General features: G+C 41.5%; 1 protein-coding gene across 13 annotated transcripts; it reads right to left on the reverse strand.

Moving 5' to 3' along the window:
• Positions 1-686: 686 nt before the first annotated feature.
• On the reverse strand, positions 687-27,513 carry svilc (supervillin c). Of its 13 annotated transcripts, XM_080904187.1 has the most exons (34): positions 25,691-25,740; positions 24,631-24,853; positions 24,001-24,488; positions 23,206-23,361; positions 22,891-23,070; positions 22,290-22,324; positions 21,495-21,556; positions 20,494-20,639; positions 19,130-19,358; positions 18,382-18,956; positions 18,000-18,126; positions 16,658-16,717; positions 16,475-16,537; positions 15,927-16,001; positions 15,746-15,839; positions 15,568-15,651; positions 15,199-15,397; positions 14,813-14,979; positions 14,601-14,720; positions 14,385-14,521; positions 13,074-13,221; positions 12,792-12,937; positions 12,460-12,635; positions 11,629-11,773; positions 10,943-11,261; positions 10,682-10,833; positions 6,002-6,104; positions 5,717-5,924; positions 5,419-5,606; positions 3,763-3,918; positions 3,389-3,529; positions 3,195-3,307; positions 2,091-2,246; positions 687-1,858 (listed from the first exon to the last, which is right to left on the reverse strand). In XM_080904187.1, exons 3-34 carry the CDS (start codon positions 24,267-24,269, stop codon positions 1,769-1,771), a joined length of 5,019 nt encoding a protein of 1,672 aa, XP_080760313.1. In that variant the 5' UTR covers positions 24,270-24,488; positions 24,631-24,853; positions 25,691-25,740; the 3' UTR covers positions 687-1,768. The 13 variants fall into 13 exon arrangements, with proteins under 13 accessions (XP_080760313.1, XP_080760316.1, XP_080760317.1 ...); XM_080904190.1 differs by lacking the exons at positions 24,631-24,853; positions 25,691-25,740 and adding an exon at positions 27,441-27,513 and having other exon boundaries at positions 21,495-21,553; XM_080904191.1 differs by lacking the exons at positions 24,631-24,853; positions 25,691-25,740 and adding an exon at positions 27,441-27,513 and having other exon boundaries at positions 19,139-19,358.
• Positions 27,514-27,951: the final 438 nt, after the last annotated feature.

The following is a 27,951-nucleotide window of genomic DNA, read 5'->3' on the forward strand; positions in this document are numbered from 1 at the left end:
GATATTGCAATGCTGGTCTTACAATTAAGCTCTCAGTAGTTTGTTTGGCAAAAAAGAAACGTGTACAGACAGATTGTAGAAGACCCCAAACAATGTTTTAATTCTTTGACTTATTCTTGAGAGATTCCTCAACAACTTACCATGAAAGTTGGTATAAGATGATTATCAAACACAGGCCAAGAATGGCTGATTTAAAGCCAGCCCACTATTGCGGACTGCTCGTCTATTATACATATATTAGCAAATCTTGCATAGGACATGATGTTTAAGGTTGTTGTTACAGTTGCTGCACATGTGCACATCACTTTGCATTGTTCAGTGTCGGACTCAATCTTGTCGGTAGTCATTTAGGAACCTTATTTTCTGTGACAGTTGTTCTCCAGACGTAGAGCCATATTGTAAAATATAAATTACTCTAGATGGGAAAACTTAGCCTAATTAACAAAGATTAGCATGCTATTATTAGCATGTTACCATTTTCTCTCCAGTGACTCTGGACTTCGTGATTGCTAGACAGTAAGTCAAGAAATCCTGACAACAAAATGAAAAAAGTGTTTCGAACGCAGCCACATTATGCTAAATATTAGCATGCTAGCATTGTCAATGTGATCATGTTAACAAAATACTAGGGGTTCTTTTTGTTTGCTACTCTTGTTTCTGTTTTGTTTTAGGGTCTTTTTTTGGGGGGGGGGGGGGGGGGGGTTATGTCAGAGATGGACAATGAACCAACCTGAGAGTGATATCTTAAAAACAAATAACAAAAAATTGCTGTAGAATCCAGCTGTAGCATCCCTTTCTATGTGTATACTACAAAAAAAGAGAAAAAACCCACAAACATTAAAGTAGACTGACACATTCACATCAAAATTTGTTAAGCAATACATGTGTTACATAGATTGTTTTTCCTTTAATAAATAATGGGCTTCCATGCATCATTGAGAGATACAGTATGTCTTTGTGTACTGCTGTGTTATGAGGGTGTTTGGAACAGTGTGTTGATTGAGGTGAAACTGAATTAGCGTGTTGCTTTGAGCTAAAGGGACGTTATTGGAGCATGTCTACCTGTGCCTTCATGCATAGCTAATAGTGAATCCCCAAGGAGCCTTAATAAGGCATCGCTCCCAGCCACAATGAGCACATTGGCCACAGCTACAATACACATGGCACAAAGCTTTGTGCACACAAGGCTTCCAGACAAATGAACACATCAGTGTGACACGATTGTAAAGTACACGTCACAGATTACAATGCCATGTACTCTTATTTTAAGGTTCTTGCGGCAATCGTTAAGCAGGGAAGAAGAATCAAAATTGAGGAGAAACTGCAGCTCAGAACATTTTGGTGGAAAGATATTGATCAAGGAGGAAACATTTAGGAAGTGGTTAGCCTTTTTTTGTCTGTTTACATTGTTTATTAGCATTAATCTTTTTGTAAGCACTCCTATGTTTTCTTTCCAATGTTTGTTACTGATGTCTTTATTTTACTCCCATATAACCTTTTTTATTATCTTTCACTGATTTGCACAGACAGTAAAAAAGTTTGTTTATTTTCTCTCAACCATTTGGTAGCTTTAAAGAATGTCCAATAAAAAGTCCACACACTAATTTGACATAAATAAAAGTGATCTCTTTGTAGTTGTATTATGCTGTGAGCAATTCTTTGTGTGGAAACATGGTTCTTATGTCCCCCCCATGCCATTTTCCTTTCGCAGCAGACAAGGAAGTCTCTGCTGTCACAGCATCAGTCAGCCTCCAGTTTATTTCATTGTCTAACAAAACAGCCCTTTGCTCTTCTTCAGATCAATTTGCTTCCAGCTTGGGAGGGAGGCATATTCATCTCTCTTCATTTCCAAAATAGTCTGAAACATAATTGAAGTAATTTATTTATGGAGGAGACAAAGTAGAAATCAATTTTTAAATCCAATACAAATGTAAACATTAAAGTTGCGGCAAAACTTCCGCTCTATATTTATCATTAGCTTATAAACATGAGAGCATCTTCAGCATTTTCATTTGGAAAATCTGGTGAAGGCTGAAGCCTGCTGGTCAGGGGACATCACTGCAAGATGGTGACATCATCCATCAGTTTACCTGAAAGTCCTCATTGGACAGGTAGACCTCCAGGCGCTGGGGGTCCACTCCTTCAGGAAGGGGGCTCCGCAGCAGCTCCTCCAGAGGATACTGGGTCTTCATGAGCTGGGCCAGGGTGTCCTGCACCAAGGTCAGCTTCGCTCGCCCTGTATCACCCTGAGTCACACCCAAGGAGAGAGACATGGCAAAAAAATAGACATTAAATGTGTATTCTGTAAAGTTCCACAATGCTTGAAGATGTATTTAAGCCATTTGTTACCTCAGTTACTGACAAATAATTTTTTGCCAAATACCAGTGGGGTTTTTTTTTGTGTTGCCACATTTGACCTGTGACTGACACGTGGTGCCCTTTCTTAACTAATGACCACACTGAGGGGACTCATGATGGTGGGGCTGACCACTTTCAGATATGAGAGGTTCTCCACAGGTGAGGTTTAAAGTTTTGAACCATGTGCAAAAAAATGTAAAAAAAAATATTAGTCACCGAGATCCCCCTAAAAAAATTGTTTCCTTTTTAAAATTCACAGAGAAACAACAACAAAAAATTAACCTTGATTCTTGTGTGTGGCCTTAAAGTTTTAAAACCACAGATATCACTTCTGCAACTTTAATCTTAATTTTTCTTATATAAATGAGGTTTAAGGAACAATTAGACCCTCACTTCCTTAGTGTTATAGTCATTTTGAGACCTGTGATGTAAGGACAAGGCAATAAAATAAGAGTGAAAGAAGGAAAGCTTTGCAGGTTATTCAGCAATGAATCTTTTTTATCCCCAGGCATCAACATGAATTATGAATTTATCCAACCTCTGTATCATTTGTGATGAGCATAATTAAATCTAAAGTACCAAACACACATAGTGTTGTGATCTTGGTTGGAAAAGGTGCTGCTCATTGGCTAACTTATCTTAGATGCTACAAGGTCGCCTTCTTCTATGACACAGTTAAAGTTTGCACATGAGCCCTAAAAAGGAATGCTTTTTAATGTAATGTTAATGTTTAATGTTAAAGTGGGAAGAAATATTGATTAGACGAGATTCAGAGGTTGTTAAAATTAAACCAAATTATAACATTTGAGCTCATTTCTGGATAAACATGTTCATACCTGTGCATGAGGTTCAAGGCTTTTCTCCCAGCGCGGGAAGACATTAGTGAAGGTGAGAGGCTCAGCCCCCTCGAGGATGAGATACGCATGTGGCGGCCTTCTCTGGTTTATTTCTGGGATACAGAATAAACAATACATTTTAAAACTTATCAAGTTCTGTATGAAACCAACTCCTCTCCCTCAGTTCTTACTACCTTTGCAGTACTGCAGCGCTGTCTGCATGGCACACTTCCTCTCATGATGCCAGAGTTTCCAGGCTGAGGAGCTCTCAGTCTGCTCAGGCTGACCTCTCTGCCACAAGTAGACCTCCAGACGGTTGTCAAGAAGGAACAAAGCTGGCACGCAGACAACAAAGAGGGAAATTGGGCAATAAAGTGGAATTACATTAGACTGATGTTTTTGGCAGGGGGGAGGATAGATGAAGTTAAACAATAGATGAGTGTATAGGGAAGCAATTTTCTGTTACTTTTTAAATGTGTTTATTTTGCAGATAAAATGACAGAGGTGAGAAACTGAAAAGCAGAGTTGAATATAAGATGAATTTAGTTTGTTTTGTGTCTGTTTTCACCTGGTTGTGGTACACTGTATAGGCTCTCCTGGACAAAAGGCATTGCCATCACAAGCCCCGGCATCTGCATCGGACTCTGCAGCTCCTCGGCCTGGAAACTCCCAGAAGAGGCACTCAGGTGGAAGAGGCGAGGCGTGAAGTTATACTTTCCTGGATCTGCCATTACAAAAGAGTTGTTTCTTACTAGGGCTGAACGATATATCGCATTTGCGATAATATCGCGACATGATCAAGTGCAATTTTCTAACCGCAAAGGCTGCGATTATACTCTGGACATGTCCAAATTCATGGGCTGCATCCTCCTGAGGCCGCATTTGTAGACCGATTACGTCACAGCGACGCGCCGAAGGCTGTCCAAATTACTACCATATCCCAGAATTCATAGCGCGGCCCAGCCAAACTCCAGTTTCCAACAATGGCGGCCGCTACTAAGTTTTAAAATTACTCATACTAATCTTTCTGGGTCACAAAATAAACTTTTAAAATATTTTCAGGCGAGAAAGTAGTTGTGTAAACATCAAATATCTGCTCGGTTTATCAAGATATCCCATATTTGCAAAAGTGCTTCGACGTTTTCAGAGGCGTCTGCTACCCACCAGCTCGACAGCTAGCCGGGAGCTCGAGGGTTACTGATGCGGCCGAGAACGGCACAACTCCCGGCACATCATTTTCAGATCACCGCGGAGTTTCGCTGCTCGGGTTAAACGTGATATATAAGTCACTTAGACAACCTAAAAATGTTATTGTTGGGCTTTTTTCAGTGTTTTGTTTGTTCGTGAGTAAATCGGTTTGGCTGAGATTAAAGTTATTAGATTAGATAAAATAAAACTTTATTAATCCCCCGGGTGGGTTCCTCCTTGGTTTTCACACAGCTGACTAAACGTCAAACAGAAAACTTATTAAACAGAAGTATGAGACAGTCGAGAATTTACACCAGTGTCTGGTTATATTTTAGATAGCAAGAAGCAGACGGCCGAGTTTATTAAACTCCACCGAGACAGCGGTGACGCTAATCAGAACTAGACCGTCCAATTTCACGCCTTTAAACTTTAAAGGCGTGTTTGTGTGTGTGTTTATACAATTGCTATTATGTTTGCACTTTATGTGTAATGTTACTGACTGCAGAGATCAGTAAGATGTGTGTATTTTTTATTTATTAGTTTTATTTATTTAATATTATTTTTTAATTGAATGACTGTCTAGTAGTTCACAGATGTCGAAAAACTGAGTGTGGTAAAGCCACTGATTTTGTTTATCTATATTTCTGCAATCTGCACATTGTACTGACTTTCATTTTAATGTTTACACCAGGGTTCCTTGTCAGCACTTTATGCTCAGATGTTTGTAAGCTAAAAATAAACTATTGTGTATGTTCAAATATACTGTTGTGATTGAAGAAGTTAAATAAAAATGTCAGTCATCAATTCATGCATCACCTCATGTCATCATAACAGAGGTCTGTCTTCCAGGAAAGAACAGTTTAAAATTAATGTAATATAGTATTGGCCATACTATATGATGTATTGCTTGTCTTTGTTTAATAATACAGAAGACAAAGACCTTAAAAAATAATCGCATATCGCATCGCAATCGCAATATTGGGGCAAAAAATCGCAATTAGATTATTTTCCATAATCGTTCAGCCCTATTTCTTACTATGATTTGAAGGCTTACAGTCCACAGCAAAGCACAGTGTGTGTTGCGTTGCACCTTGCAGCATGCAGTCATAGGCCTTCCTGTCCTTTTGTCCCAGTGCTGTCCAGAAGTCTTCTGGCTCTGAACCTTCCTGTACTATCTGCACCTTTACAGGGCTGCTTTTGCTTAAACCCACCTCTGATGGACAGCTAAAACACACAAACAAACAAAAAATAAAAGTACATTCAAGCTAAAAAAAAAAAAAAAAAAAATTGATACTGAGAACTTTTAAAAAGCGCAATAAGAACATGTGACTCACATTTTAGTGAGGACCTCCACCACCCTCTTGCCGACTTCCTTTGTGCTGCTGTGAGCCTTACAACCAATCCAGAGATAGAGCACTCCCTGCTGGCCATTTAGCAGGACAACACAGCCTCTCGACCTCAGACCCGCACAGCAGCAGTCCACCTCTAACAGAAAACCCTCTTCTGGGAGCTCCCCTCGCACACAAAACAGACGCCAGCTTTCTGTGTTTTGATAATCACAACATTCAAACAAAGAAGAGAAGGAAAATGGACTGAAAACCAAGCTGATTTTACTCCACCTGTGTTGATGGAAGCTTCCTCTTGCTTTCCTTTGTGAATGACCAAGCCTCCCTTGAAAAGCTGCAGGAAACAGGGGGGCTCTTTTCCCTGAGGCACAACCACCTTACAAAACACACCACACAAAAGATGGTAAACAGCTGCATGCACTTATGTCTGCTGGAAATATCATCAATAGTACTGGCTTCTCAAACTCTGTCCTGTGTTCCTCTTACTCTTGTAATATTATTTTTTTAAGAAGGATTTGTTGGTGTTGTGAAGAAGAAAAAGATGCAAGAATGTGTTCTAATTGCATTTCATATGTCCTTTGTGAGCTTTTGCAGCTTTTTCATACTTCAGTTGTTTTACGGGATCTGGATTTTTGTGCTTTTAAGGTTTCGATGCCTTTCAGGGCCAACGGCACTACAACAGACTGGCACTATAATACTGCTCGTCCCAGAGTTCGAACACTAGTGGCTATTAAAGGAACCTCATAATAAATTCACCACCGATGTATCATAAGATAAGATCATAAGATCATAAGATGGCGCCGGTGAGGTCGGCTGCCGTCACGACTGCTCCGACCACTTTTTCTTTGTCTTTGTTTTTTAAGTTAGTTTTCAGCGTTTCTAAATCGGCAAAATCATCACCATTGGGTACATTAGGTATGACAGTGACACTCTTGTTTCTATTGGTATACAATGTACTCACAATTCGAAGTTTTTAACTCCGGATCCGAGCTGGCCGAGTGAGATCTCGAGGGAGAACAAAGGGAAGCGGCGGCGGCCTAGAGGGAAGCGAGCCGGCGTCAGGAACAGGCTGAGAGCTCGTGCACACCGCACACCTCTGCCTAGCATCCTGCTCGCCAACGTCCAGTCACTGGAGAACAAGCTTGACGACCTCAGGGCCAGGATAAAGTTCCAGAGAGACATTCGGGACTGCAATCTCCTCTGCTTCACCGAGACATGGCTGAACCCAGCGGTGCCGGACCACGCCATCCAGCCGGCCGAGTTCTTCTCGGTTCACCGCATGGACAGGACACGGGACTCGGGGAAGTCAAGGGGAGGCGGCGTGTGTTTAATGGTGAACAACAACTGGTGCAACAGTGCGAACGTTGTTCCTCTCACACGCTCCTGCACACCAAATCTGGAACTACTGTCCATCATGTGTCGTCCTTTTTATCTCCCTCGGGAATTTACATCGGTCATTGTAAGTGCCGTTTATATTCCACCACAAGCGGACACGGTCACCGCCTTATGCGAGCTGCATGAGGCACTCACACAGCACCAGACACAACACCGGGACGCTGCGCTTATTGTGACGGGGGACTTTAATAGCGCCAACCTCAAACGTGCAGCGCCGAACTTTTATCAACACATCACCTGCCCCACCAGGGGTGAAAGGACACTGGACCACTGCTACACTACGGTCAAGGACGGCTACAAGGCACAATCCCGCCCCCCGTTTGGCAAATCTGATCACGCCGCCATCTTCCTCATGCCAAAATACAAACAAAGGCTAAAACAGGAAGTTCCGGTTCAGAGGAAGGTCGCGCGCTGGACGGATCAATCGGTGGCCGCGTTACAGGACGCACTCGATGACGCAGACTGGGGCATGTTCAGAAACAGCTCCGACGATGACGTCAACGTGTTTACGGAAGCGGTTGTGGGATTCATCGGGAAACTAGCGGATGATACCGTGGAGACAAAGACTATCACAACGTTTCCCAACCAGAAGCCGTGGGTGGATAAAACCATCCGCAACGCTCTGAGATCCCGCACCGCTGCCTACAACACGGGACTCATGACGGGGGACATGGACCCGTACAAAGCCGCGTCATATAACGTGCGGAGGGCGGTGAAAGAGGCGAAGCAGCGCTACGGGAGGAAACTAGAGTCACAACTCCAACAGAGTGACTCTAGGAGCCTGTGGCGGGGACTAAGGACAATAACGGACTATAAAGCACCAACAACCGGTATGACGAACGCGGCCGTGACTCTGGCAGACGAGCTGAACACTTTCTATGCTCGCTTCGAGGCTGCAGCTAAGGTCTCCAACAATGCTAGTGTTAGCGGCGCTAACGGCTGCAGACAGGAAGATACTGCCAGCACCGGAAACGTGCTCGTCATCTCCGAGCATGAAGTAAGGAGAGCCTTCAAGAGAGTGAACACCAGGAAAGCAGCAGGACCAGACGGCATCCCAGGTCGTATCCTAAGAGACTGCGCATACCAGCTAGCTCCTGTGTTCACTGAGATATTCAACATCTCTTTATCTCAGTCGGTGATCCCCACATGCTTCAAAGAGTCCATCATTGTTCCTGTCCCGAAGAAACCCCACCCTGCTTCTCTCAATGACTATCGCCCTGTAGCCCTCACCTCAGTAGTGATGAAGTGCTTTGAACGCCTGGTCAGAGACTTCATCATTTCTTCACTACCAGACACACTGACCCACTACAGTTCGCTTACCGTCCAAATCGTTCCACAGACGATGCCATCTCTCATCTCCTCCACACATCACTCACTCACTTGGACACTAGAAGGGGGAATTATGTTAAAATGCTCTTCATAGACTACAGCTCTGCATTTAACACCATAATTCCCTCCACACTCACCACCAAGCTGGAGCATCTGGGACTCAGCTCATCTATGTGTCAGTGGATCTCCAACTTCCTAACTGGCAGACCACAGGCAGTAAGGATGGGCGGACATGTCTCAGCCTCCACCACTCTCAGCACTGGAGCCCCCCAGGGGTGTGTTCTGAGCCCCCTGCTGTACTCTTTGTACACATATGACTGTGTGGCCACTACCAGCTCCACCACCATCATCAAGTTTGCTGACGACACCGTCGTGGTGGGCCTGATCTCTGATAACAACGAGACGGCCTACCTGAAGGATATTAGGAATCTGGAGAACTGGTGCCAGAGGAACAACCTCCTTCTAAACGTCAGTAAGACAAAGGAGCTGATAGTGGACTTCAGCACTAAGCAGGAGAGGAACTACCAGACCCCCGTCATCAACGAGTGCCCAGTGGAGAGAGTGGACAGCTTCAAATACCTCGGAGTTCACATCACGCAGGACCTGTCATGGTCCTGTCACATCAACACCGTGGTGAAAAAGGCCCGACAGCGTCTCTACCACCTCAGACGCTTGAGAGACTTCCAACTGCCCTCCAAGGTGCTCAGGAACTTTTACTCGTGCACCATAGAGAGCATCCTGGCGGGAAACATCTTAACCTGGTTCGGGAACAGCACCATGCAGGACAGACGAGCTCTACAGAGGGTTGTGCGGTCAGCTGAGCGCACCATCCGCTCCGAGCCCCCTGACCTGCACTCAATCTACAGCAGGCGGTGCTGGACCAAGGCCAGGAAGATCGTGAAGGACCTCAGCCATCCCAACAACAGACTGTTCTCTCTGTTGAGGTCAGGAAAGCGATTCCGCTCCCTGAAGACCAACACAGAGAGACTGAGGAGGAGCTTCTTCCCGCAGGCGATACGGTCTCTCAATCACACCACCACACAGTACTGACCCACACATACAGTTCTTACACACACACTGGACTTTCTGGACTTTGGTTTTGCACAACACTGGTCACTATATTCTTCATTTCCGGTTAATACTTGTACAGCTGCTGTTATTGTGTATATATTTATTTATATTTAGATTTCTTCATACATTCTTATATAGTTCTATATTGTGTATTGTGTATTTTGTTGTACAGTTATTTTATTTTCAACTTTAATTTATATATTTATCTTATTCTCCCAGTTAAATTTACCCTTCATTCTAATTTGTGTTGTACAGTTATTTCATTTTTAACCTTAATTTATATTTTATTCCTTCCTAGTTAAATTTACCCTTTTTAATTTTTCATATTTATTTCCTTTCTTATTCATAGCCTTTTCCTTTTTTTGTTTTCTTTAGGTCACGAGCAGTTGTCCAAGCATTTCACTACATATCGTACTGTGTATGACTGTGTACGTGACAAATAAAAATTTGAATTTGAAATTTGAAATTTGAATTTGATGTGCACATGCCAGCAGAAATAATCTCAACTTCTGTGGCTAACATTGTGTAATAATCTGTTCTCAAAAGGGTCAATGTGTGGGCAGGTAGGCAGAACTAGTAACTATCTAACTAGTAACAAACTAACAAAAAGTGGTAGTGTGGTTTACAAAGTAAAATGTCATCACCTTTGTCTGTTTTTTTCATTCTTAATACTTTAAATACTCCATGGACTTTAAAACAAACCACTTTTCTCTAAACTACATTCAACTTTTACTGCAGTTGTAAACCAACCATATGCCTCTGTGTATTGAAATATACTCTAATAAACATTAAAATGTTTCAGAAGCTTTTGCTGGGTGTTTGTTGTTGTTGGTGCCATTTTTATTGTCTGTTAAATTATTTATGTATTTCTTTCACTTCTACACAGCCATTTAGGCTTATTTTCTCCTCCTACACTGCCTCTTTGCATTGCAATAAAAAAAATACTTGTAATAAAATAAAGTAAAAGACTTTTGCTTGTGCTCTTTGTTTCTCTTAATTTGTTTGGGTATACTCGCATAATGCAATGTTTCTACTAAGTGAAGTGCGTGCGTTCTTTGTGAGGATAAAACTAAGCTTTTCACTGCTGTGAAAGTTAACAGTTACCAGGGTTCTACTTTAATATAAGAAGGGGATCTAATCTGACTGCTATGAGCTTACCTGCGACTCTTCGTGGTTCCTCATCCCGATGGAAAGGAAAGCAGCTGTGTCCCGTCCACTGACACTGGAGTGACGGCCTCGCCACAGGAAGAAGGCCGTCTTTTCCTTTGGTGCTGGATCCGTCCCACACTCATCTGAGCTGTCTGTGCTGTCTGTAACGAAGAGAGAGTGTTAACCATTATTAAAATGTCTCAGTCAAAATATTGCCATAGCATTAAAAGTACAATCTATTAGAAAAAAAACCCAAAAAAGGTTACTGACCAGCTGTACTGATGCTGTACTTCCAGCGGATTACATAAGAGTCTCCTTCATAAAGCTGTCCGTTGCTCTCCACTGGGATTTCACTGTCGTCAAACTCCTGGACGTGCCAGGTGTCCACCGCTACTGTGTTAAGCTCCATCTGACGTTCCTCCGTCAGCATGATGACACCATGACCTCTCTGGACATCGACCCCAGCCAGCACAGTACGGACCAAACCGTCACCTTCTAAGCACTGACCCGATACTAGAGCTTTGGCATCGCAGGGACTCAAGAGGTCTGAAGGAGGGGAGAGCGGCTGGGATGACTGGACTGGGATGGACTATGGAGAGGAAGCGCAGACACTGAATTTCAGTGGTTTAAAAAAAATCACTTTTAAAAAGCAAAAGTCAAAATTGAAATTTAGATATCTGCACATGAGTTTCAGTAGAAATAAAAGGTAGCTAGTTATAAATAGGTTTTAGATATTTCCAGTCAATATTTCCAGTAATAAAAATTTGTTGTTTTTTTAGTAAAAATTTTTAATAGAGACTAATTTTCTATCAAGCTGGAAACTTAATAAAACTAATTGATCTAAATATATTCTTCACATCTATAATTTTACACAAACAGTGCAATAACTGAAACACACTAGTTTGAGTGTCTGAAAACTGCATGTGCCGCATCATATCTCTGAATGTGATATGAACCTGCGTCTGATCCGTCCCTGAAGCCGCTTCCTCTCTGCCTCCAACCCTGCACATCCAGTCCAGGAACTTCTCCCTGAACAGAGCTGTCTCGTTGCTCTCAGTGAGGACGCCGAACAGAGCCCAGCTGGGACGGCCTTCTCCTCGTCTGTGGACAAAGTTATGCCATGAAACCGATAAAAGAACTAACACAAGCATTAAACAAAATAGAAAAGAGAGTCTGTCTTAGTCCAGACTCAAGCTTTACAGACATCCATTCCCAAGAGACATAATTACACACACACTATATATATATATATATATATATATATATATATATATATATATATATATATATATATATATATATATATATATATATATATATATATATATATATATATATATATATATATATATATATATATATATATATATATATATATATATATATATATATATATATATATACTTTAAAAGCTTAAATCTCATTAAACTGCAACAAAAAAAAAACCCTCTTGAAATAAATGAAGAAAGGAAGCCCTTTAAAGACCTTGTTTAATATACACAAGTTGTAATATATTTTCTGACTGTGGAATATGGTACACTGAGAGAAGACCTTTACTCTCTGCAAGTATTTTGTAGTTCATGTCCACTTGCTTGCTTTAAAATATGTCTTTTAAATGTCAAAATATAGTCTGGACTTTAAACATCAAGCAGGGTTTTTAGAGCATGTCACATGGGCACACTTAACCAAGAATTACTTTCTACAGAGTGCATATTATGAATGCACAGCAAACTTAATGTTGTATACAGACAGGCTCCTTTTTTATGTGTAATATATTAGTGACTTACAGCTGAATTGCAGGGTTACACTGAGTGGGATCCAGTGGGTTTACTTGACAGTTGCTGTAGTCATAAGCTCCAACCCACACCTGGTGAGTCAACTGGAGAGCAACATTTCTCCTCCTGAGGGAAACGTCCTGTCCGAGCCACAGATAGACCTCACTGCCGAAATCAAACACCAGGGCCTGGGCATACATGACAAAGAGATATGAACAGAGTCAGAGATTAACTTCTCTTCCATTATTTTTCTACAATCAAGCATTTAATGAACAAAAAAACAAACCCAAAACCAAAACAACTACAATATAAGTAATTAGGGAGCCGAGAATTGAAGCTCAGACCTCAGAGGAGGCCAACAGGGTGATGCTGGGGATGGAGGCCCAAGCCTGTTCATGAGGCACCAGTTTGTTTTCCACCAGCCTGTACACACAGTTGGACTCCACCACACCGTGCTCATAGAGCTCATCCTCCTCTGGAGCACAAGCTCCTGTGAGTAAAAGAAAAGAAAAAACATTTTCTAATGTTTTGGATGAAAAACAACAGGTGAATTATAAAAGGAGAAAAATTGCAATTCAAAATGTGTTTCTCTGATATATTTGAAAAGTACATGTTTTACTTCCAACCTCTGTACTGTGTTCTTCCTCCCAGGAGACTCCAGAAGTCTGCAGCCACACTGCTGTCAGAGTTCATGCCCTCCTGCAGGTGGACAATGTGGGAAGCCAAACAACCAAGGTCCCTTTGGTTCTGGATGAACAAAGCTAGCTCAGAGGCCTGACAAAAAATAAATAAATAATATGATAATCAGCAGTAACAGAATATAGTTCACCCATTTTCTGCCACTTATCCCATTCAGGGTCACAGGGAGGCCAGTGTACCCAGAGAGTCCCACAGAGACACAGGGAGAACATGCAATCTCCACGCAGAAAGGCCTTGAGCAGATGGTGGATTAGAACCTAGGACCTTTTTGCTATGCTAACCCAAACAGAACATAGTCTATAGTAAAAGCATATTGTAATTTCTTTTTATTTTACTACTGCTGTCTTTGCTGGCCTATATTAGAAATCTTGCAGGAAACTTGCCTCACCAAACCAAAATATTTCCAATAACAAGAACATGGCTGAGTGCTACACATGAAAAGAAATAAATTCATAAGTGTCACAACCCGTTCATGTGTGAAATCAGCTATAGTTTTAGACAAACAGATATTTGAACCTTTGTTATAATAATAGAAACGTACAAATAACTATTAAAAAGAGTCTATGACAGTGTGCACCGTCCTCTCAATAATATTACCTTTTTATGGAAGCTTGTAAGGAAATATTTTGGGTTATTATCTCAAAATGTTGACTTAATTACTCATTCAGTGCTTTGTCTCCACACTTTGTCCCCATATACGTTTAGTACACTGTTCCATAATAAAATATAAATACATTTAAAACGCAACCAAAGTTAATGTTTAAAAGTAAAGGTACATACTGTGATACTTAGATAATCAATAACTGAACTCTGTGATGTATGACGTTCTTGATTCATATCGTCACTGTCCTTTATTATGCATTTAACACACAAACTGTAGCCAACCTTTATGAGTCCATTAAGGTTTAATGCTTACAATTTACTGCAAGAACTGCAAACACTGCATTTTATGCACAGAATGCTCTTTGGGTCTTGAAGGGTAATATTTTATGCATTTATTTGTTGTGCATAAATGTAAACCAATTTGGTATATGTATGAAGTTATTAAAACATCCTTTCCCATGTAAATTTCTAAGAGGAGTAAGTTTAAGGGATGGTCAGATATTTCCTGGCAATGGGAAATAATTTTAATCCTACTTTCTTATTTTGTATTGTATTATCCACCTCTTTACCCTTTCCCTGTAATTTTATGTGTCATACATGCTGCTACTACACCATAACATTGTCCTGGGTGGTACCTTTGCTTTTTCTTGTCCGTTGGCAAACTCTCCACTCCACAGGATGCAGTGCTCTGGAGTGACCAGCAGGAAGCAGTCTCCACTGTTCAGTGACCGCACTGAGGGCTCAACCAGGCGGACCTGAACATGCCGCCTACCTGTCATCACAGGTGTTGGTTAACCTTAACACCTGACCACAAGCAGATCATCACACAGATGAACCAAACCTTTCCTGACCTTTGATGTGAATTAGCATCAGGCTGCTGAAGGGCGGGTAAGACTTAGCTGTCTCGGCATCTAAGGAGGATTCTTCAGATCTTAAGGAAGGTGAGTCTGCTATAGACGAGTTCTTAGACTCTATAGTGAGAAAAAAACCTGCAATATCAGGTAGCTGAGCAACATAAAAGAAGGAAAGTAACAAGAGAAGGGAACAACATAAATTAGCATACTTTTTTCTGCTTGGATCCTCTCTTGAGCTGATGAATTGACTCTCTCTCCCATGAAGTCCTGCCTGATGTCCTCTCTGGCTGCGAGAGCCCTCAGAGGGTTTCTGGAGCCTTGAGTCCGACGGGACGGACGTACCGACCGCCTGTGCTCTGCTACTGCTGAGGTCAATCTGCAAACAAACACACACAGACAATACAGAGTTACTGAAGATATCAGCTACTGTGTGTGTGAATATAAATTTGCAGGAAAAATTTTTTTTACTCTAATCTTTTCCTTTTAGCTTTAGCATAAAAACTACATTAGATACACAAATATATTTTGCATTTACTATTTAGAAATTGCAAGGACTCAATCTAATCTCACATTTGCAGGAAAAAACTATGCTTACATGTGTGTGTTGGTCTGGCAGAAGACTCCCAGGTCCTGCTCACCCTCTGAGGCAGCAATTCCACCACAAGGTGGGGGGCAGGCTGAAGAAGGTGACTGATCACAGTAGAAACTGCCATCAAACATGTTTGGTTCATCAACAGGCGTCTCTTCCTTTACCTCCTGAGTAGTGACTGTTGGTGAAGAACTCTGTGGAGTCACTGAGGGGGAAAGAAATGAAAACGCTAAAATACTTGGATCCTCAATGAGCTTTTACATTGTGGGAACCAGCGTTGTCCATATGATGATGAATAAAACAAGCACTGAGTCTCAACACAGACTTGTTTGTTTATTTGTTTGCTTGTTTTTCGTGGTGTAAAACTGCTCTGACCTTCATTTTTGCATGATGGAGCATCAGTGGAGTGTCTCCTGCTGTGAGCGATACCATTTCTCTGTGATTCACCAGATGCAAGGCCTAGATGTTGCAAACACAGGAGAGAAAAACCTCATAAACAAGGCCAAAATATGCTCAGCAGAACTGTATGAGAACTGGAGAATAAGTGAGTTACTTGTCTTAGCCGTGCTTCCAGCCTCCTGCTCTTTGCTTTCCTGCTGTGTTTTCAATTCTCCAAATTCAGTCATCTGAATCTCAGTTCCTTTATCCTACAGAGCCCGAGAAATGCATCCGTTACAATGCAGCTTTTCCGCAGATACACGCACAAATATGAAAAAAATGCAGGTGTGTGTCACCTTATGTCTCCACTGAGGCTGACTCTGATTGTTCGTAGGAGAGGAGACTTCTTGTGCCTCAAAGGAGAGGTTAGTCTGGAGGTGAAAGCAAAACACAGAAATGGTGACTTTTGCATTCTAGGACAGTGAGAGTGGATTGCACAGAAGATACAAAATATAAAGATTTTACATAGAGCTAAACTTTCTATGTGTAACATTTCATTCAGTCTGTTCCTTTCTGCCTAATCCTGCCCTGCATTAGATATTATAAGGAGTTTTTGTACAATGCACATTTACTTTTGTCCATTAGAACTAGGTCAGAAACATGCACAAAGAAACGTGGGAGTAAGATATAACTTTCATGACCAAAATGAACATCTGGTAAGCACACACCTAAATGGAAAGTGTGAACTGAGAGCTGTGATGTGACGCATTGTAATTTTGAGACAAGGTGACAGGGTTGTCACATCACATCCGCCTGAATCTGTGAGATGACAAAAGCCTTTCACAGCATACAAAACACTCCAAATCAAACAGCAGCAATGCCATGCACCGGCTCACACAATTACCTGATTAAAACACATGATATATTGGGGCGTATTGATAGAATAGACAGAGGCAAAGACGGGCTCCTGGGAGAGAAGAGAGAGGGGCAGGCTGCAGATGTTCAAAGCTATTCAAAATCTAAAGGGCTGTGGTTTCAAAATCAAGATGAGGGAGGATGGGTTTTGAATCATTAGATTGAGGCTTACCCAGCACTGAAGGTTGTCATTCTCAAGATGAGGGTTTTTTGACTGTTCCTGCACATGATACTATGGAAAACAGGGAGATGCATTTAAAAGAATTCAAACAAACATAAATGTTGCCAGAAGTATAAAAATGACAGACATAAAAAGGAAGTAGGACAATGATTAATATACAAATCCCACACATAGTGTCGGCATGGTGAAGCTGAGATCATTTAATTGCCAAATAATCAGTGTGTTTACATTCCACGTCGTGTAATAGGACAGCCAATCCCATCCTGGTACATAAACACTCACTGGACTCAATATATTCCGCGGTAACTCGAGTCTGATCTCAGGACATTCAGCACATACCACATTCAGAGTGCTGCAGATAAGAGATGCTATATCTGGTTTCAGTGGTATGACAAATACCCAAATGTAACCACAAATGTAACCTCTGCCTCAATTTAAACCAGGCAAGAAGCGTGAACTCTGTAACCTCTGTGATGCAAACAAAGATTTTCTCACTGAATTCTTTCAGAGAAAAAAATGCTGCAAAACTTCTGTAATGCTTTTATAGAATTGTCTAATATCATTCATCCATCCATCCATTCGCTTCCGCTTATCCTTTTTTCAGGGTCGCGGGGGCCGCTGGAGCCTATCCCAGCTGTCATAGGGCGAGAGGCGGGGTACACCCTGGACAGGTCGCCAGTCTGTCGCAGGGCCTAATATCATTCAGTTAAACTATAATATAGAGTCCCTGTATACAAGTATCATTTCTTAAATGTTGCCAATACAAACAAAGAAAGCAGAATTTAAGCAAAGTTTTAAAGATCAAAGACATTTTATGAATATTTGACCTTATCTGACCTTGGAGAAGAGGTCAGATCTCAAAAGTAACACACTGTTTACAACCATATATCATTCCCTTTATTCCTATATGTCGTCACTACAAACAGTGGCAGCAAGAAACAATATTTTAAATAGTGGTATATAATTATTATATACTTTGACCTTCAGATTATCTATTGACCTTGAAGGAGAGGTCAAAGGTTAAATGTGACATGATATTTTATCCTCTGCTGTACTTTCAGTATGCTGACACACAACTCTTGTAAGAATCATAGTTCCTGAGTTTCACCGATTTTTGTCAATAACTATCAATAATTCATAAAGTTGACCTTGAAGAAACTGGTGGATGTAAGCTAAATTTAAATGGATTTATAACATGACCGTACTCTACACCAATACAAAGTTTTATTAGAATTCGTTCAGTGTTATCAGACAGAATGACATGCAAGTAAACGCTGACAAAACCTCTTTTTTTAAATGGTCTATGTCTTACGTGGTTAACCTTGCTGCTCACCTCACTTCTGCTGCCGTTGGTTGTCTCCTGCATTTTAGGCGCACACTCTTCTGAGGTGACCCGGACAGCTTTAATATCTGTGGTGTTGTCATGGATCTTGTTCATGGCCTTTTGGTCTTCCTCCTGCCTTTAAGACACATTACACACAGTATGAAGTATATAACATATCAAAGAACAACATACAAGCTGCTGAAAACTTAATATTTCTGGTGAAAACTGTAAAGAATAATTTTTATTATCTAACTCACAGATGTCACAATAATATACGTTTCAAAGTCTTTAGCAAACCTTTCCAATATGCAGCAATATCAACAGTTTGACTCTATAGAAGAAAAACATTTACAGTTCTTATCAGATCATGTCATTTATTTACATGACTTACTTGGCTCTTCCATTGATGTCTACGCTGTTTTTCTCAGAGGAAAAGCTCAGTTCATATTTGGACTGGCAGGATTGCTGTGGAGCATCCTGCTCTGACAAGGCTCTTATTGGTGTGCAGGCAATGGTTTCCCTCCTGTTTCTAGCCCTCTGCCTCCAGGGAGCAGCAGACTGCGAACCTTCCTCCATACCAGAGGTCTCTCGTCTGTCTCTCTGTGGTGCTGCAGAAGTTCCCTCCCTCTCACCTCCCGCTTTGCTCCCGTGTATCGCCGCTTCTCTACAGCCTCCACCATTCTGTTCATGGCTGTATGATGCATCTACCTGACTGGCTTCTGTCCTGCTCCACTCCGAGCCTGCAGAGCGACTCTTCTTCAGGATTCCTTTTAAGCCTGGCTCAGAGTCGTAGCACTGTGGTCCCTGTTGAGTCGGACCAGATTTTCCGAGTCCAGTGCCAGCATCTGATGTGGACTGTGAAAGACGTACCTCACTGGGTTTCAGGTTGACAGACGAGGCCTGCTGTCTGTCGGACAGATGAGGGGACAAACAGAGGGCAGGAAGCTGAACAGGGCCTTTCTGGAGCTAAAAAGGGGCAAAGAAGATCAATAATAGATTTACTTAGAGGACAGCAGGCAAGAAGTGAAGAAAGACAACAAATTAACCTTGCTATTAATAACCACTCCTGCCCCTTTTCTGGTCTATGAAGTTCTAAATACATTTGTTTCCCATTTATTGTTCTGTTGCTTTCTACCCACCAGACTGACCTCCTCCACTGTGATGGGCTGCGTGCGGTACCGAGCCCCCTTTTGCCTTCGTCTCTCTGGGGGCCTGTCAGCAGGCCCGGCTCCCTCCCTCCCAGGCAGGGACAGTTTGTTGAAGAGGGCCAGCTTCTCGCTCATGCTCAGCTTGCAGCTCTCGTCGCCATCCTCCTCTGACTCAGCCTGCACAGACTGGACCTCCACTGGTGGTGCTGGTTTGGGAGTGCTGATGCGTAACATGACACCAAAAAGTCAGAGAAGAATTTATGTTTAGTCAAAATCTCCTATGCCTTACACATTTGATCTACACTGCTGTGCAAAAGCAGTGGAGAAAACGGTGGGTGTTTTTTCATTACCATGAACACACACAGGTTATTTTTAGTCAATCTGACAGACATCGTCCTGCTGCTGCTACTCCCTACAACAGCAAATGTGTAACTGAAAATAGCCCCTAAGAAATTCATATAATTCTGGTTGAACAAACTAGATCCAATCCCAATTTTGGTTTGGTTTCCAACAATCTCATTCCTTTAAAAAAAAGCATATATTTGTGACCCATTGCCAGGAGTTACAGCCAAACGAAACCAGGCACCGAAAAACTCCTGAACAGAAACACATGGGAGAAATCTATAAGAGCAAATATGGTGACACTGAGCCAATCAGGGGCTCTTTATTGGCCAGGAATGTGTCAGAACAAATTCCTTGCAACTTGTTTCACCAAACAGAAAGGCTGGGAAACGTATGAGCCAACCATGTTTTTGCATGGTGCATGGGTTTATGACAGTTTAAACTGTTTCTTGTTTCTTGGTCTACTCGTTTTTGTAGGAAAGAAGCATAACATAACATGAAAAAACTCAGTGATCTGGTGAGACTAGCTTTAATGTAGCTGCAATATTAAGTTTAATTTGTAGGGGAAAAGGCTATTTTGAAGAGATATGTCACCAAAGCTTTGAAGAAAATGTTGTCACATTTAACTACTGATTCTAAAAATGCAGGGGGTTTTTTACCCCCTAACCACTGAACAACTCTCTTTACTCATTTACATAGGAGCCTAAAAATAACTGCTTAAATAAGACACGCTTCTAGAAGTTCTTACTTTTAAATAAGACATACAGTAAGTACTTAATTCCACTGAAGCAAGGTCTCTTGTTTTCACAGATTTGACTTTAATAAGTTGAAGTTTTTAAACATTTTAAGTTTTTAAATCATCAAGCATGTATTTATTTATTCCCACAAAACTAAAACGTAAAAACTACACATGCATAATCTTAAATAAAACTAGATGACTTTTTTAGTGATTGTCAATCAAGTCAAATAGCTAATTATGTGATGTGGTTTTGGTAACACTACAGCTCTCCCACCTGATCGCCACCATTTCTCCACAGGTGATTGGCTGTGTCAGAAAGCGATGGTCGTTGCCACGCCGGCTCCTGCGTTCATGAGAGACGCAGCCTGAGCGAGGCTTGAGGAATGCCGAGGCCTCAGAGGCTGAAGACTTCTCCAGCTCCTACAGAGAAGGATGTGGGGAGGACATTAATGTGAAAAAAATCAGTTTGAACCCAGTCTGTGATGCAGATGGACGACAACATTCAGGTCAAATAGGAGCCTCAATCTACAGCCTCCACCTGTTGCATAAATAATGAGGGAGACCACAAAAATGGCAGTAAAAAGTCCCCTCGAGATGTCCTCTGTTCTATTTGTATAAACAGATGGAGGGAGGTAAAGCAGGTCAGATAGCCGGTGAATAAAGCAGCGAGCTCTAAGGTGCAGCATCTTGGCCACTTGCTGCATGCTGCAGGTCACAATGTAACAAGAGACCTGCTGGCTTCAGTTACCTCCCCTGCTGCCTCTACAGAGCAGCAGGCTAATTATACCACAGCTGCTGTGGTTGTTAATGTTAATACAGTGTCTGGCACATTTTCACCTGATGCCTTATTGCTAAAAGTGTGCCTCAGCTGAAATGTTGGAATAATAGAAAAATCCACAGTGCATTTCATCATCTGTGTGAGACTAAAGAGCTTAAAGAGCTTCAAGATAAGGCTCTGTATCTATCATATTACAGACTTGGTCTTTCCTTTAATAAGTACTAAAGCATCAAACCAAAGTGTGGATCCAAGGAGAGCACCTGTTTTGACCATTCATATTCTTTCAACAGGACCAGGTAGTGTTCTGCGTGCTCAGCGCTCAGACCGTAAGTTGAGCAGCTGAGGTGACAGGAGATGATAAAGGATTGAATACATTTCTTTAATTTTAACACCGTAGAGTGATTGCATTTACTGTGTGTGTTTAGGCGAGTTTATGTGGGATCTCACATTCTAACAAAAAAAAAGAAAAAAAAAAGCAGGTAACAATTCAAACTCACTTTAAACAGAGACATCTTGGCTGCCACACTCATTTTGGCTCTGTCATCTGTTTTTACATCTGCTGTGGAAAAATACACACCATCATTTGAAAATTAAAAAAAATTAAAAAAACAGCCATTAAGAGATTTTGGTTCATCAAACTTTTAAACAGTTAACAGCAGGAAGAGACACAGGTGCAGACAGAGCAAACACAGGTGCAATTTCTTAGTGAACTGTGCTTAAATACACTGCATCTAAGTCTAGGAATTGGGGGTATCTCTGTATTGATGATAGCTGTGAGTAAAAAGTTGTGAAGAACAATTTTAATGATATACAGTGTGACCTGAAAACAACAGTCTAAACATCCATACAGCAATAAAGGCCACTCGTGTCTGCGGTCTTATTATCTGTGGTGTAAACTCTCAGTGAGTCAATCTCTGTAAAGACTTGCTTGTCATCTTTTTATGACGGGGTCAAGAGTTAGATGTACATAACACCGCTCCACTGCCCAAATGGTTTGGTCTGTCGTTACAGAAGAGATTGAGCATTGTGATCCTCTAAATATAACCCAGTTTATTTCCTGAGCCATTAAATGAATTTATGGAGGCAACTGTGCAAGTTGGAAGCCCTCTGCAAGAATTAAATATTGTACACAGTATTTTTCAATTTGTTTATGTTTCTTTCATACCTCACGTAATATATTACATGTAAGTTTTCCCTGTTGTCATTTTTACTTCCTTCTCAACCAGACAGTGTACCAGCAAAGCACACGGAAATAACAGATGATGACAAACACATAGGGGAGAAAGCTTTACCTTTGCTGTTTTCCTCGTTCTCTGGATCCAAGCACCTAGAAGAATCGGAGGAAAATAGCAAAAGGATGAGGTCATCAGGTGAACAGGTTGGTGACATATGCTTGACTCTTTAGATAATGTTGTTATGGAGATCTGGATCCAGCTTGGTGTTTACAGTATGTGTCTTTTTGCTTCAATTTGCAGCTCAGACAGTCAACACACTGTGCTGTTTTGCATGCTGGGTAAAGCAACACTGTGGAGGCTATTAAGGAAGATAAACTCATGCAAAATACACCGCCCATTGGTTTTTTATGTAAAGCTGCTCCACATGCCACACCTCAGCTGAAGGGTTAGTGCATTCTTATCACGGGGAACAAATATTAAGCATCATTCAAGGGTAAATAAGTGTTTCCTATAAGACAAAAGTTGTGGTACTGTATCATCAGGTAAGGCTGATATTTTGTTCCTAATGAGTTTTCCCATGAAATGTTAGCCGTACACTATTTTAAATATATGAAAACACAGCAAACAATATGTTCTTTAGTCCTAGCCATGCCAGGCATCTCATCTTCCCATTTATTTATTTATTTTTTTTATCATGCCCACAAGAAACAGTCCCTACCCACTGCTCTCCTCCATCTCATTGGCTGTGATTGGCTGTGTCCTGAAGCGTTCGCTAGTTTTTCTGTTACCGCCTGACGAGCTAGGGAGGTAACGCCGAGTGCGTCGCCGACCCCCCTCAGAGCCCGGGTTTACAGCCAGATCCAGAGAGGATGTGGCTTGCCCAGCATCAGGGAAGCTACTATCCACACACAAAGTAGGATAAGAAGAAAGTAAGAAGGGGAGAAGATGCTGAGATGAAGAGAAATATTATCACACAGTGGAACACAGTCTGTTAGTGACAGGCCGGATCACACGCGCATGCAGGCGACCCTACGCTTTCTCAGGCTGTGCTCCGCTCTCTGTCTGCTGTAGAAGAGCACTTCTCAACTGGCCCACGGACACCCGAGTGTGGAGCTGTGGGCCGTCGAGTCCATGAGGGACATGAGGCTCTTCCCCACTCTGCATGCTAGCAGAGTTCTGGGAACCCTGCCTAGAGGGGAGGGTATGAGTGAGGGAAGGAGGTGAGATTGCAGATATGGGGGACATGACATGAGGAGCACAAAACATAATCTTTTGTCACAGTTCATATTAATAATGCAGAAGTCTCAAAAACTCACAAAAATATGTGAGTTTTTTTCATGGTTTCACAGAAGAGAAGAAGCCACCTGCAAATCTAAACCATCTGCACTACATGCACGCTCGCTGTCATCTGACTGACTATTAATATGATGCCACACACTGTTCTTAGCAGTTACCATGATACAAACTATTGAAGGTATCAACAACTTGTCAAGTTCTGAAAGCTGTGAACAGGTGACAAGTGTCATGGTCATGTTGCCAGAATTAGGGTTTTATTGTTTTTTGAGCAAATTAGGCTCGCAGCACCTGCTACCCTGTGCAGCCACAGCAGGAAGACAGTGCTGTATCTAAGGTCATCAAAGAGGCTTATCATGTTTCTTGTGTGTGTCCTGAAGTGCTAATTGTATCGTTTTTGCACACTAAGAAGTTGTTGCAAGACTTCAGCCAAATTCCTGTAATTCTAAAATAAAACAATGACAATGAGCTATGATTGAAATTTAAGTCTTCAAGGCATTCAATGAAGTCATCTTTCACCCTTGACATGGCTCACCTTCTCAGGCAGTCGGGCTCAGCAGGAGTCTCTAATCCATTTGTAACATCCTGTGTTCTGCTGTTCACTTTTTCACTCAGATCATGGGAGCTTAACATTCCTCCATGCGCTTGGCTCGCTGGCTCATGAACCTTTTTCTCATCCCTTCTCACCCACTTAGAAGGAAGCTCGTCAATGCTGCCAAAGCGTTCGGCCAGTTCTCGCCTCCTCTCAGCCTTGTAGCGGGCAATCCGCTCCGATCTGGGCTCCAGGACGGCGTTCTCCATCATAGAAGGACTCAGATGGTTGTTTGCTCCTCAAAAAGCATATAGGAACAAAAAACAGATGAGCTGTTCTTCTTCCACTTTTCAGCTGGGGCAGAACATGAGAGCCAAACTTTCTTCCAGTACAATTCTGTTTCCATGAGCTTCTTGTTTTGGTTTTCCTCACAGATTACATTAATCCAAGGTTAAAATCCAGCCTGTCCCACAGTGAATGAGGTATTTCTCCTGAAAGATAAAAAATAGATTAGTTAAATAAGAAACATTTCACTATACATTACATTAGTGCCCTTCAGGCTTCCTAGAAAAGTCAGAGACAACACCAGTGAGCTTCATTACATATTAACCATTTCTTCTAAAAGTGGCGTACATCAAAGTCTTATCAAAGTCCTTTTCTTATATTCATGTCTGTGTAAGATGACCCGTTCCAGCCTGTCATGCAGGAATCTCCCCTTGCACTGAAACTCAACACCACAGCTCAACTCCTCTCCAGGTCCAGGTCTCGATGGCAGTTTGCAGGCGTGCTGGTCTCTTCCGCTAAGCTGAACAAGTCCTGTTTCTTTTTCAAATTCCATCAGGTATTTTACCATGACCTGTCAACATGAAGCATGTTTTGCATCAAAAACACAAACAAAATCTTATCAGCTATGGCTCCAATTTTATTTATTTTTTTAACATTTGGTATAGCAACCTGTTTGAATTATAATATTCCAAATACGTACAAGGAAGAGAAAGTCCCTGATGGCATCATTGTGACAAACAACATTAACAAAACTGAATATTCTAATATAGCATTTAAAATTTAAAAAGAACAACGAACTGTCTGCTAGTTTCCCAAAACGAGTGCTCACAAATATACGCACACATAAATGTGTGTTTGCACATGTATCTGTGTGTTTTCCAAAACTGTGGATGTCAGCATTCCTGGTGCAGGAAGCACAATAGAGCGAGAACAAAGCGGCATGAGCCACAGACTTAGTCCGCCAGATGGATCTGCCACAGGGCTCAATGCTGCTGGCAGCAGCAGAGTTCACAAAGTATAAGATGCAACTTTTATTATTAATTTGTTTGTTTCACTGCTCCTATACTTGTAGATTAAAAATTAAAAACACTGAGGCACTGATAAAACGGATATAGATTCAACAAATTACTCTATTAGAGAAAAGTCTCCATAAATCCATAACCAGCTTTCATTGATTAAAAAAAAAACCCACTCAGAATATCCAGATATCACATTTGATAGACTAAACTGAAGGCGACATTGTCAGCAGTGTTTGCAGATCCCAAATTTCCATGCCACAAAGAGCTTTAATAAGCTCTATTTAGATGCCGTGATCCCTGCATGAGACAACCAGCTGAAGGATTTGTGTTGTCACTTCGAAACACGTGCACATATCCTTTAAACAAAGAAGTCAACACAGAAGACTCACCTACCTGTCCAGACCCAGGAAGAGCAACACTCCAGCATCCCCACTCACACTGATGCCACTCTCATGTACGCATTTGTGAAGAAAACATGAGTAAAGGTGTAAAGAGCGATGTGTCATGTGACAAGCTGGAGGATTGTCGATTGGAAGGGAGAGCACCACTGAGGCTCAGCGAGGATCATGGGGTTCTAATCCAGTGACACTAGCTGATACTGGCTTTGGATATGCACACAGCCCCAGGGATCTGAACTCATAAGCTATAATATTCAAATGAATAGGCGATGAAGGTTAAACAAACAGCCTCTAATTGTTGAATTGAGACAGTAAAGTGTTATCTTTCAGCCATGACTTTCTCTGTAGCAATTAAACCCCAAAATTCTGGACCCACACTCGGTATATGCTTAAGTTAACTGCTAGTTTTCTGACAGACTGGAAAAAAAAAATCAAAAGCAAAACATGTATGCATTTTAAAAAAAATAGGCCTTGGGTGCTGAGCAGCAGGAAAGTAAACCAGATTAAAAGCTGGCCAAGATAAAGCCCTCAGCCACTTACACCTGCCCTGTTCATCTACCTGCACCAACCTCGTCTAATGAATCTCCATAATTCAAGGGCAAATTATCAGAGGAGCATTTCAAAAACAGTCTATGATTATAAATCATGATGGGGATGTTTTATATTAACACCAGCAGCAAAAGAACGTGTTAAGCTTTTGAATATATTAAAGGGAGAGAGAACGAAGAGGAAGAGCAGCTTTCTCACATCGTGCACCTACTGTAAGCCTCATCAGCTCCTCGTGAGATTTAACACACGACGCGTCTGTTTTTATATGTAGATATAAACTCACATTGTGGCAAAGTCCTCACGCTGGGGAGAACATTTTTTTTTATATCAAAACTCATTTGTTGTCTAAACAACTCAGCATAGGGTAACAGCCTACATATGTAGCTACCAAAGAGCTGAACAATGAGTCATTTAACTTATTTACAGGACGCAAATATTAAGTTTTACATGAATCCAGTGTTGTGCCAAAAAGTGATTCCCCAGTGTTTCCGTGTTTTTTATGCATAATGTCTTTGCTTATATTGGTAAATAGACTGTAATCAGCAGAAGGGGTTTTATATGAAATCAAGAAATTACTTGTTTTGCATTTATATTTATGACTCTACGGCACAGGTGTCGAACTCCAGGCCTCGAGGGCCGGTGTCCTGCAGGGTTTAGATGTGTCCTTGATCCAACACAGCTGATTTAAGTATTTCATACAACTATTATCTTAGATTTTGGCGCTTATGGCCAGTTGTAATGTCAATGAAACTTTTTAGCTAGATAAATAAAGGTCAGTACTTTGTGACTTGATATCATTCATGAAAGATAAGTTTGACGGATGTTTGACGGATTATACGACAAGAAGTAATTTCCAGCACTTTGAATACGGACACTCGATCTTTTTTGGTACATTTCTGAAGTAACTTTCTGGCACAGACATTAGATTAATGCGTAAACTGTGCGTAACAGCAATATTTACTCTTCCACATGAAACTTTTTTACCCACGGGGCATTTAAAGTGAATGAACACCCAGACTATAACCATTCTCCCTAATGTGCAATGCACAACCCGTGTCTCCCCAAGTCAGACTGAACAGGTGACTCAGGCAACAAGTGACCTACTTTGAAATATTCTCCAAGCTGACTCCTGCTAGGATTTTGTACTTTTGAAGATGAGAATGGCAGAATTAAGTATTTCATTTGTACTTACATGTACTGCTCGCCTCGAGAGCCCTCCTCAGCCCCGGCGGTCCCTCCCCAACGATCTGTCACTCCAAAAGTAGTCGCACTGGCAGCTGTGGATGGCGCACCGTATTAAGGGGGGAGAATATAAATAGATGGACACACCGGGGGACGCCCCTTGCTCTGTGCGAGAGACGTTTCTAACAACCGCTGCAGCCTCTAAATGACCTCTGAAGCCTTTGACTCACTTTATGTCTGCTTTATTATTATTTCACTTTTGAAGTAATAACCTCAGGAATGTACACCAGTTAAAACCTGCTTTGAAGATGTTAATTATGTCTTATATTGCGCCTGCGTGGTACAAATTCCCCATATTAATTACTACAAACCAGCTGAACGCAGTGAACTGAAACTGCTGTGTAATGTAGAAACCCTGTGCACTTCAATCCTTAAATTAACTGAATCAAAGTGGAAAATAATTAGTTATATACATAAATGGAAAAAAAAGTTAATTCTTAATTGTATGTATTCATAATGAC

This window comes from Rhamphochromis sp. 'chilingali', assembly GCF_963969265.1.
Source record: "Rhamphochromis sp. 'chilingali' genome assembly, chromosome: 15".
NCBI lineage: Eukaryota > Metazoa > Chordata > Actinopteri > Cichliformes > Cichlidae > Rhamphochromis > Rhamphochromis sp. 'chilingali'.

Coding starts and splice junctions, on each gene's coding strand:
- svilc (XM_080904182.1), bottom strand. CDS start 24,269: ATGATGGAGAACGCCGTCCTGGAGCCCAGATCGGAGCGGATTGCCCGC. Junction 23,362..24,000: donor GAGCCCGACTGCCTGAGAAG/GTGAGCCATGTC, acceptor CCTCCCCTCTAG/GCAGGGTTCCCAGAACTCTG. Junction 14,522..14,600: donor GATGCTAATTCACATCAAAG/GTCAGGAAAGGT, acceptor CTGTGATGACAG/GTAGGCGGCATGTTCAGGTC.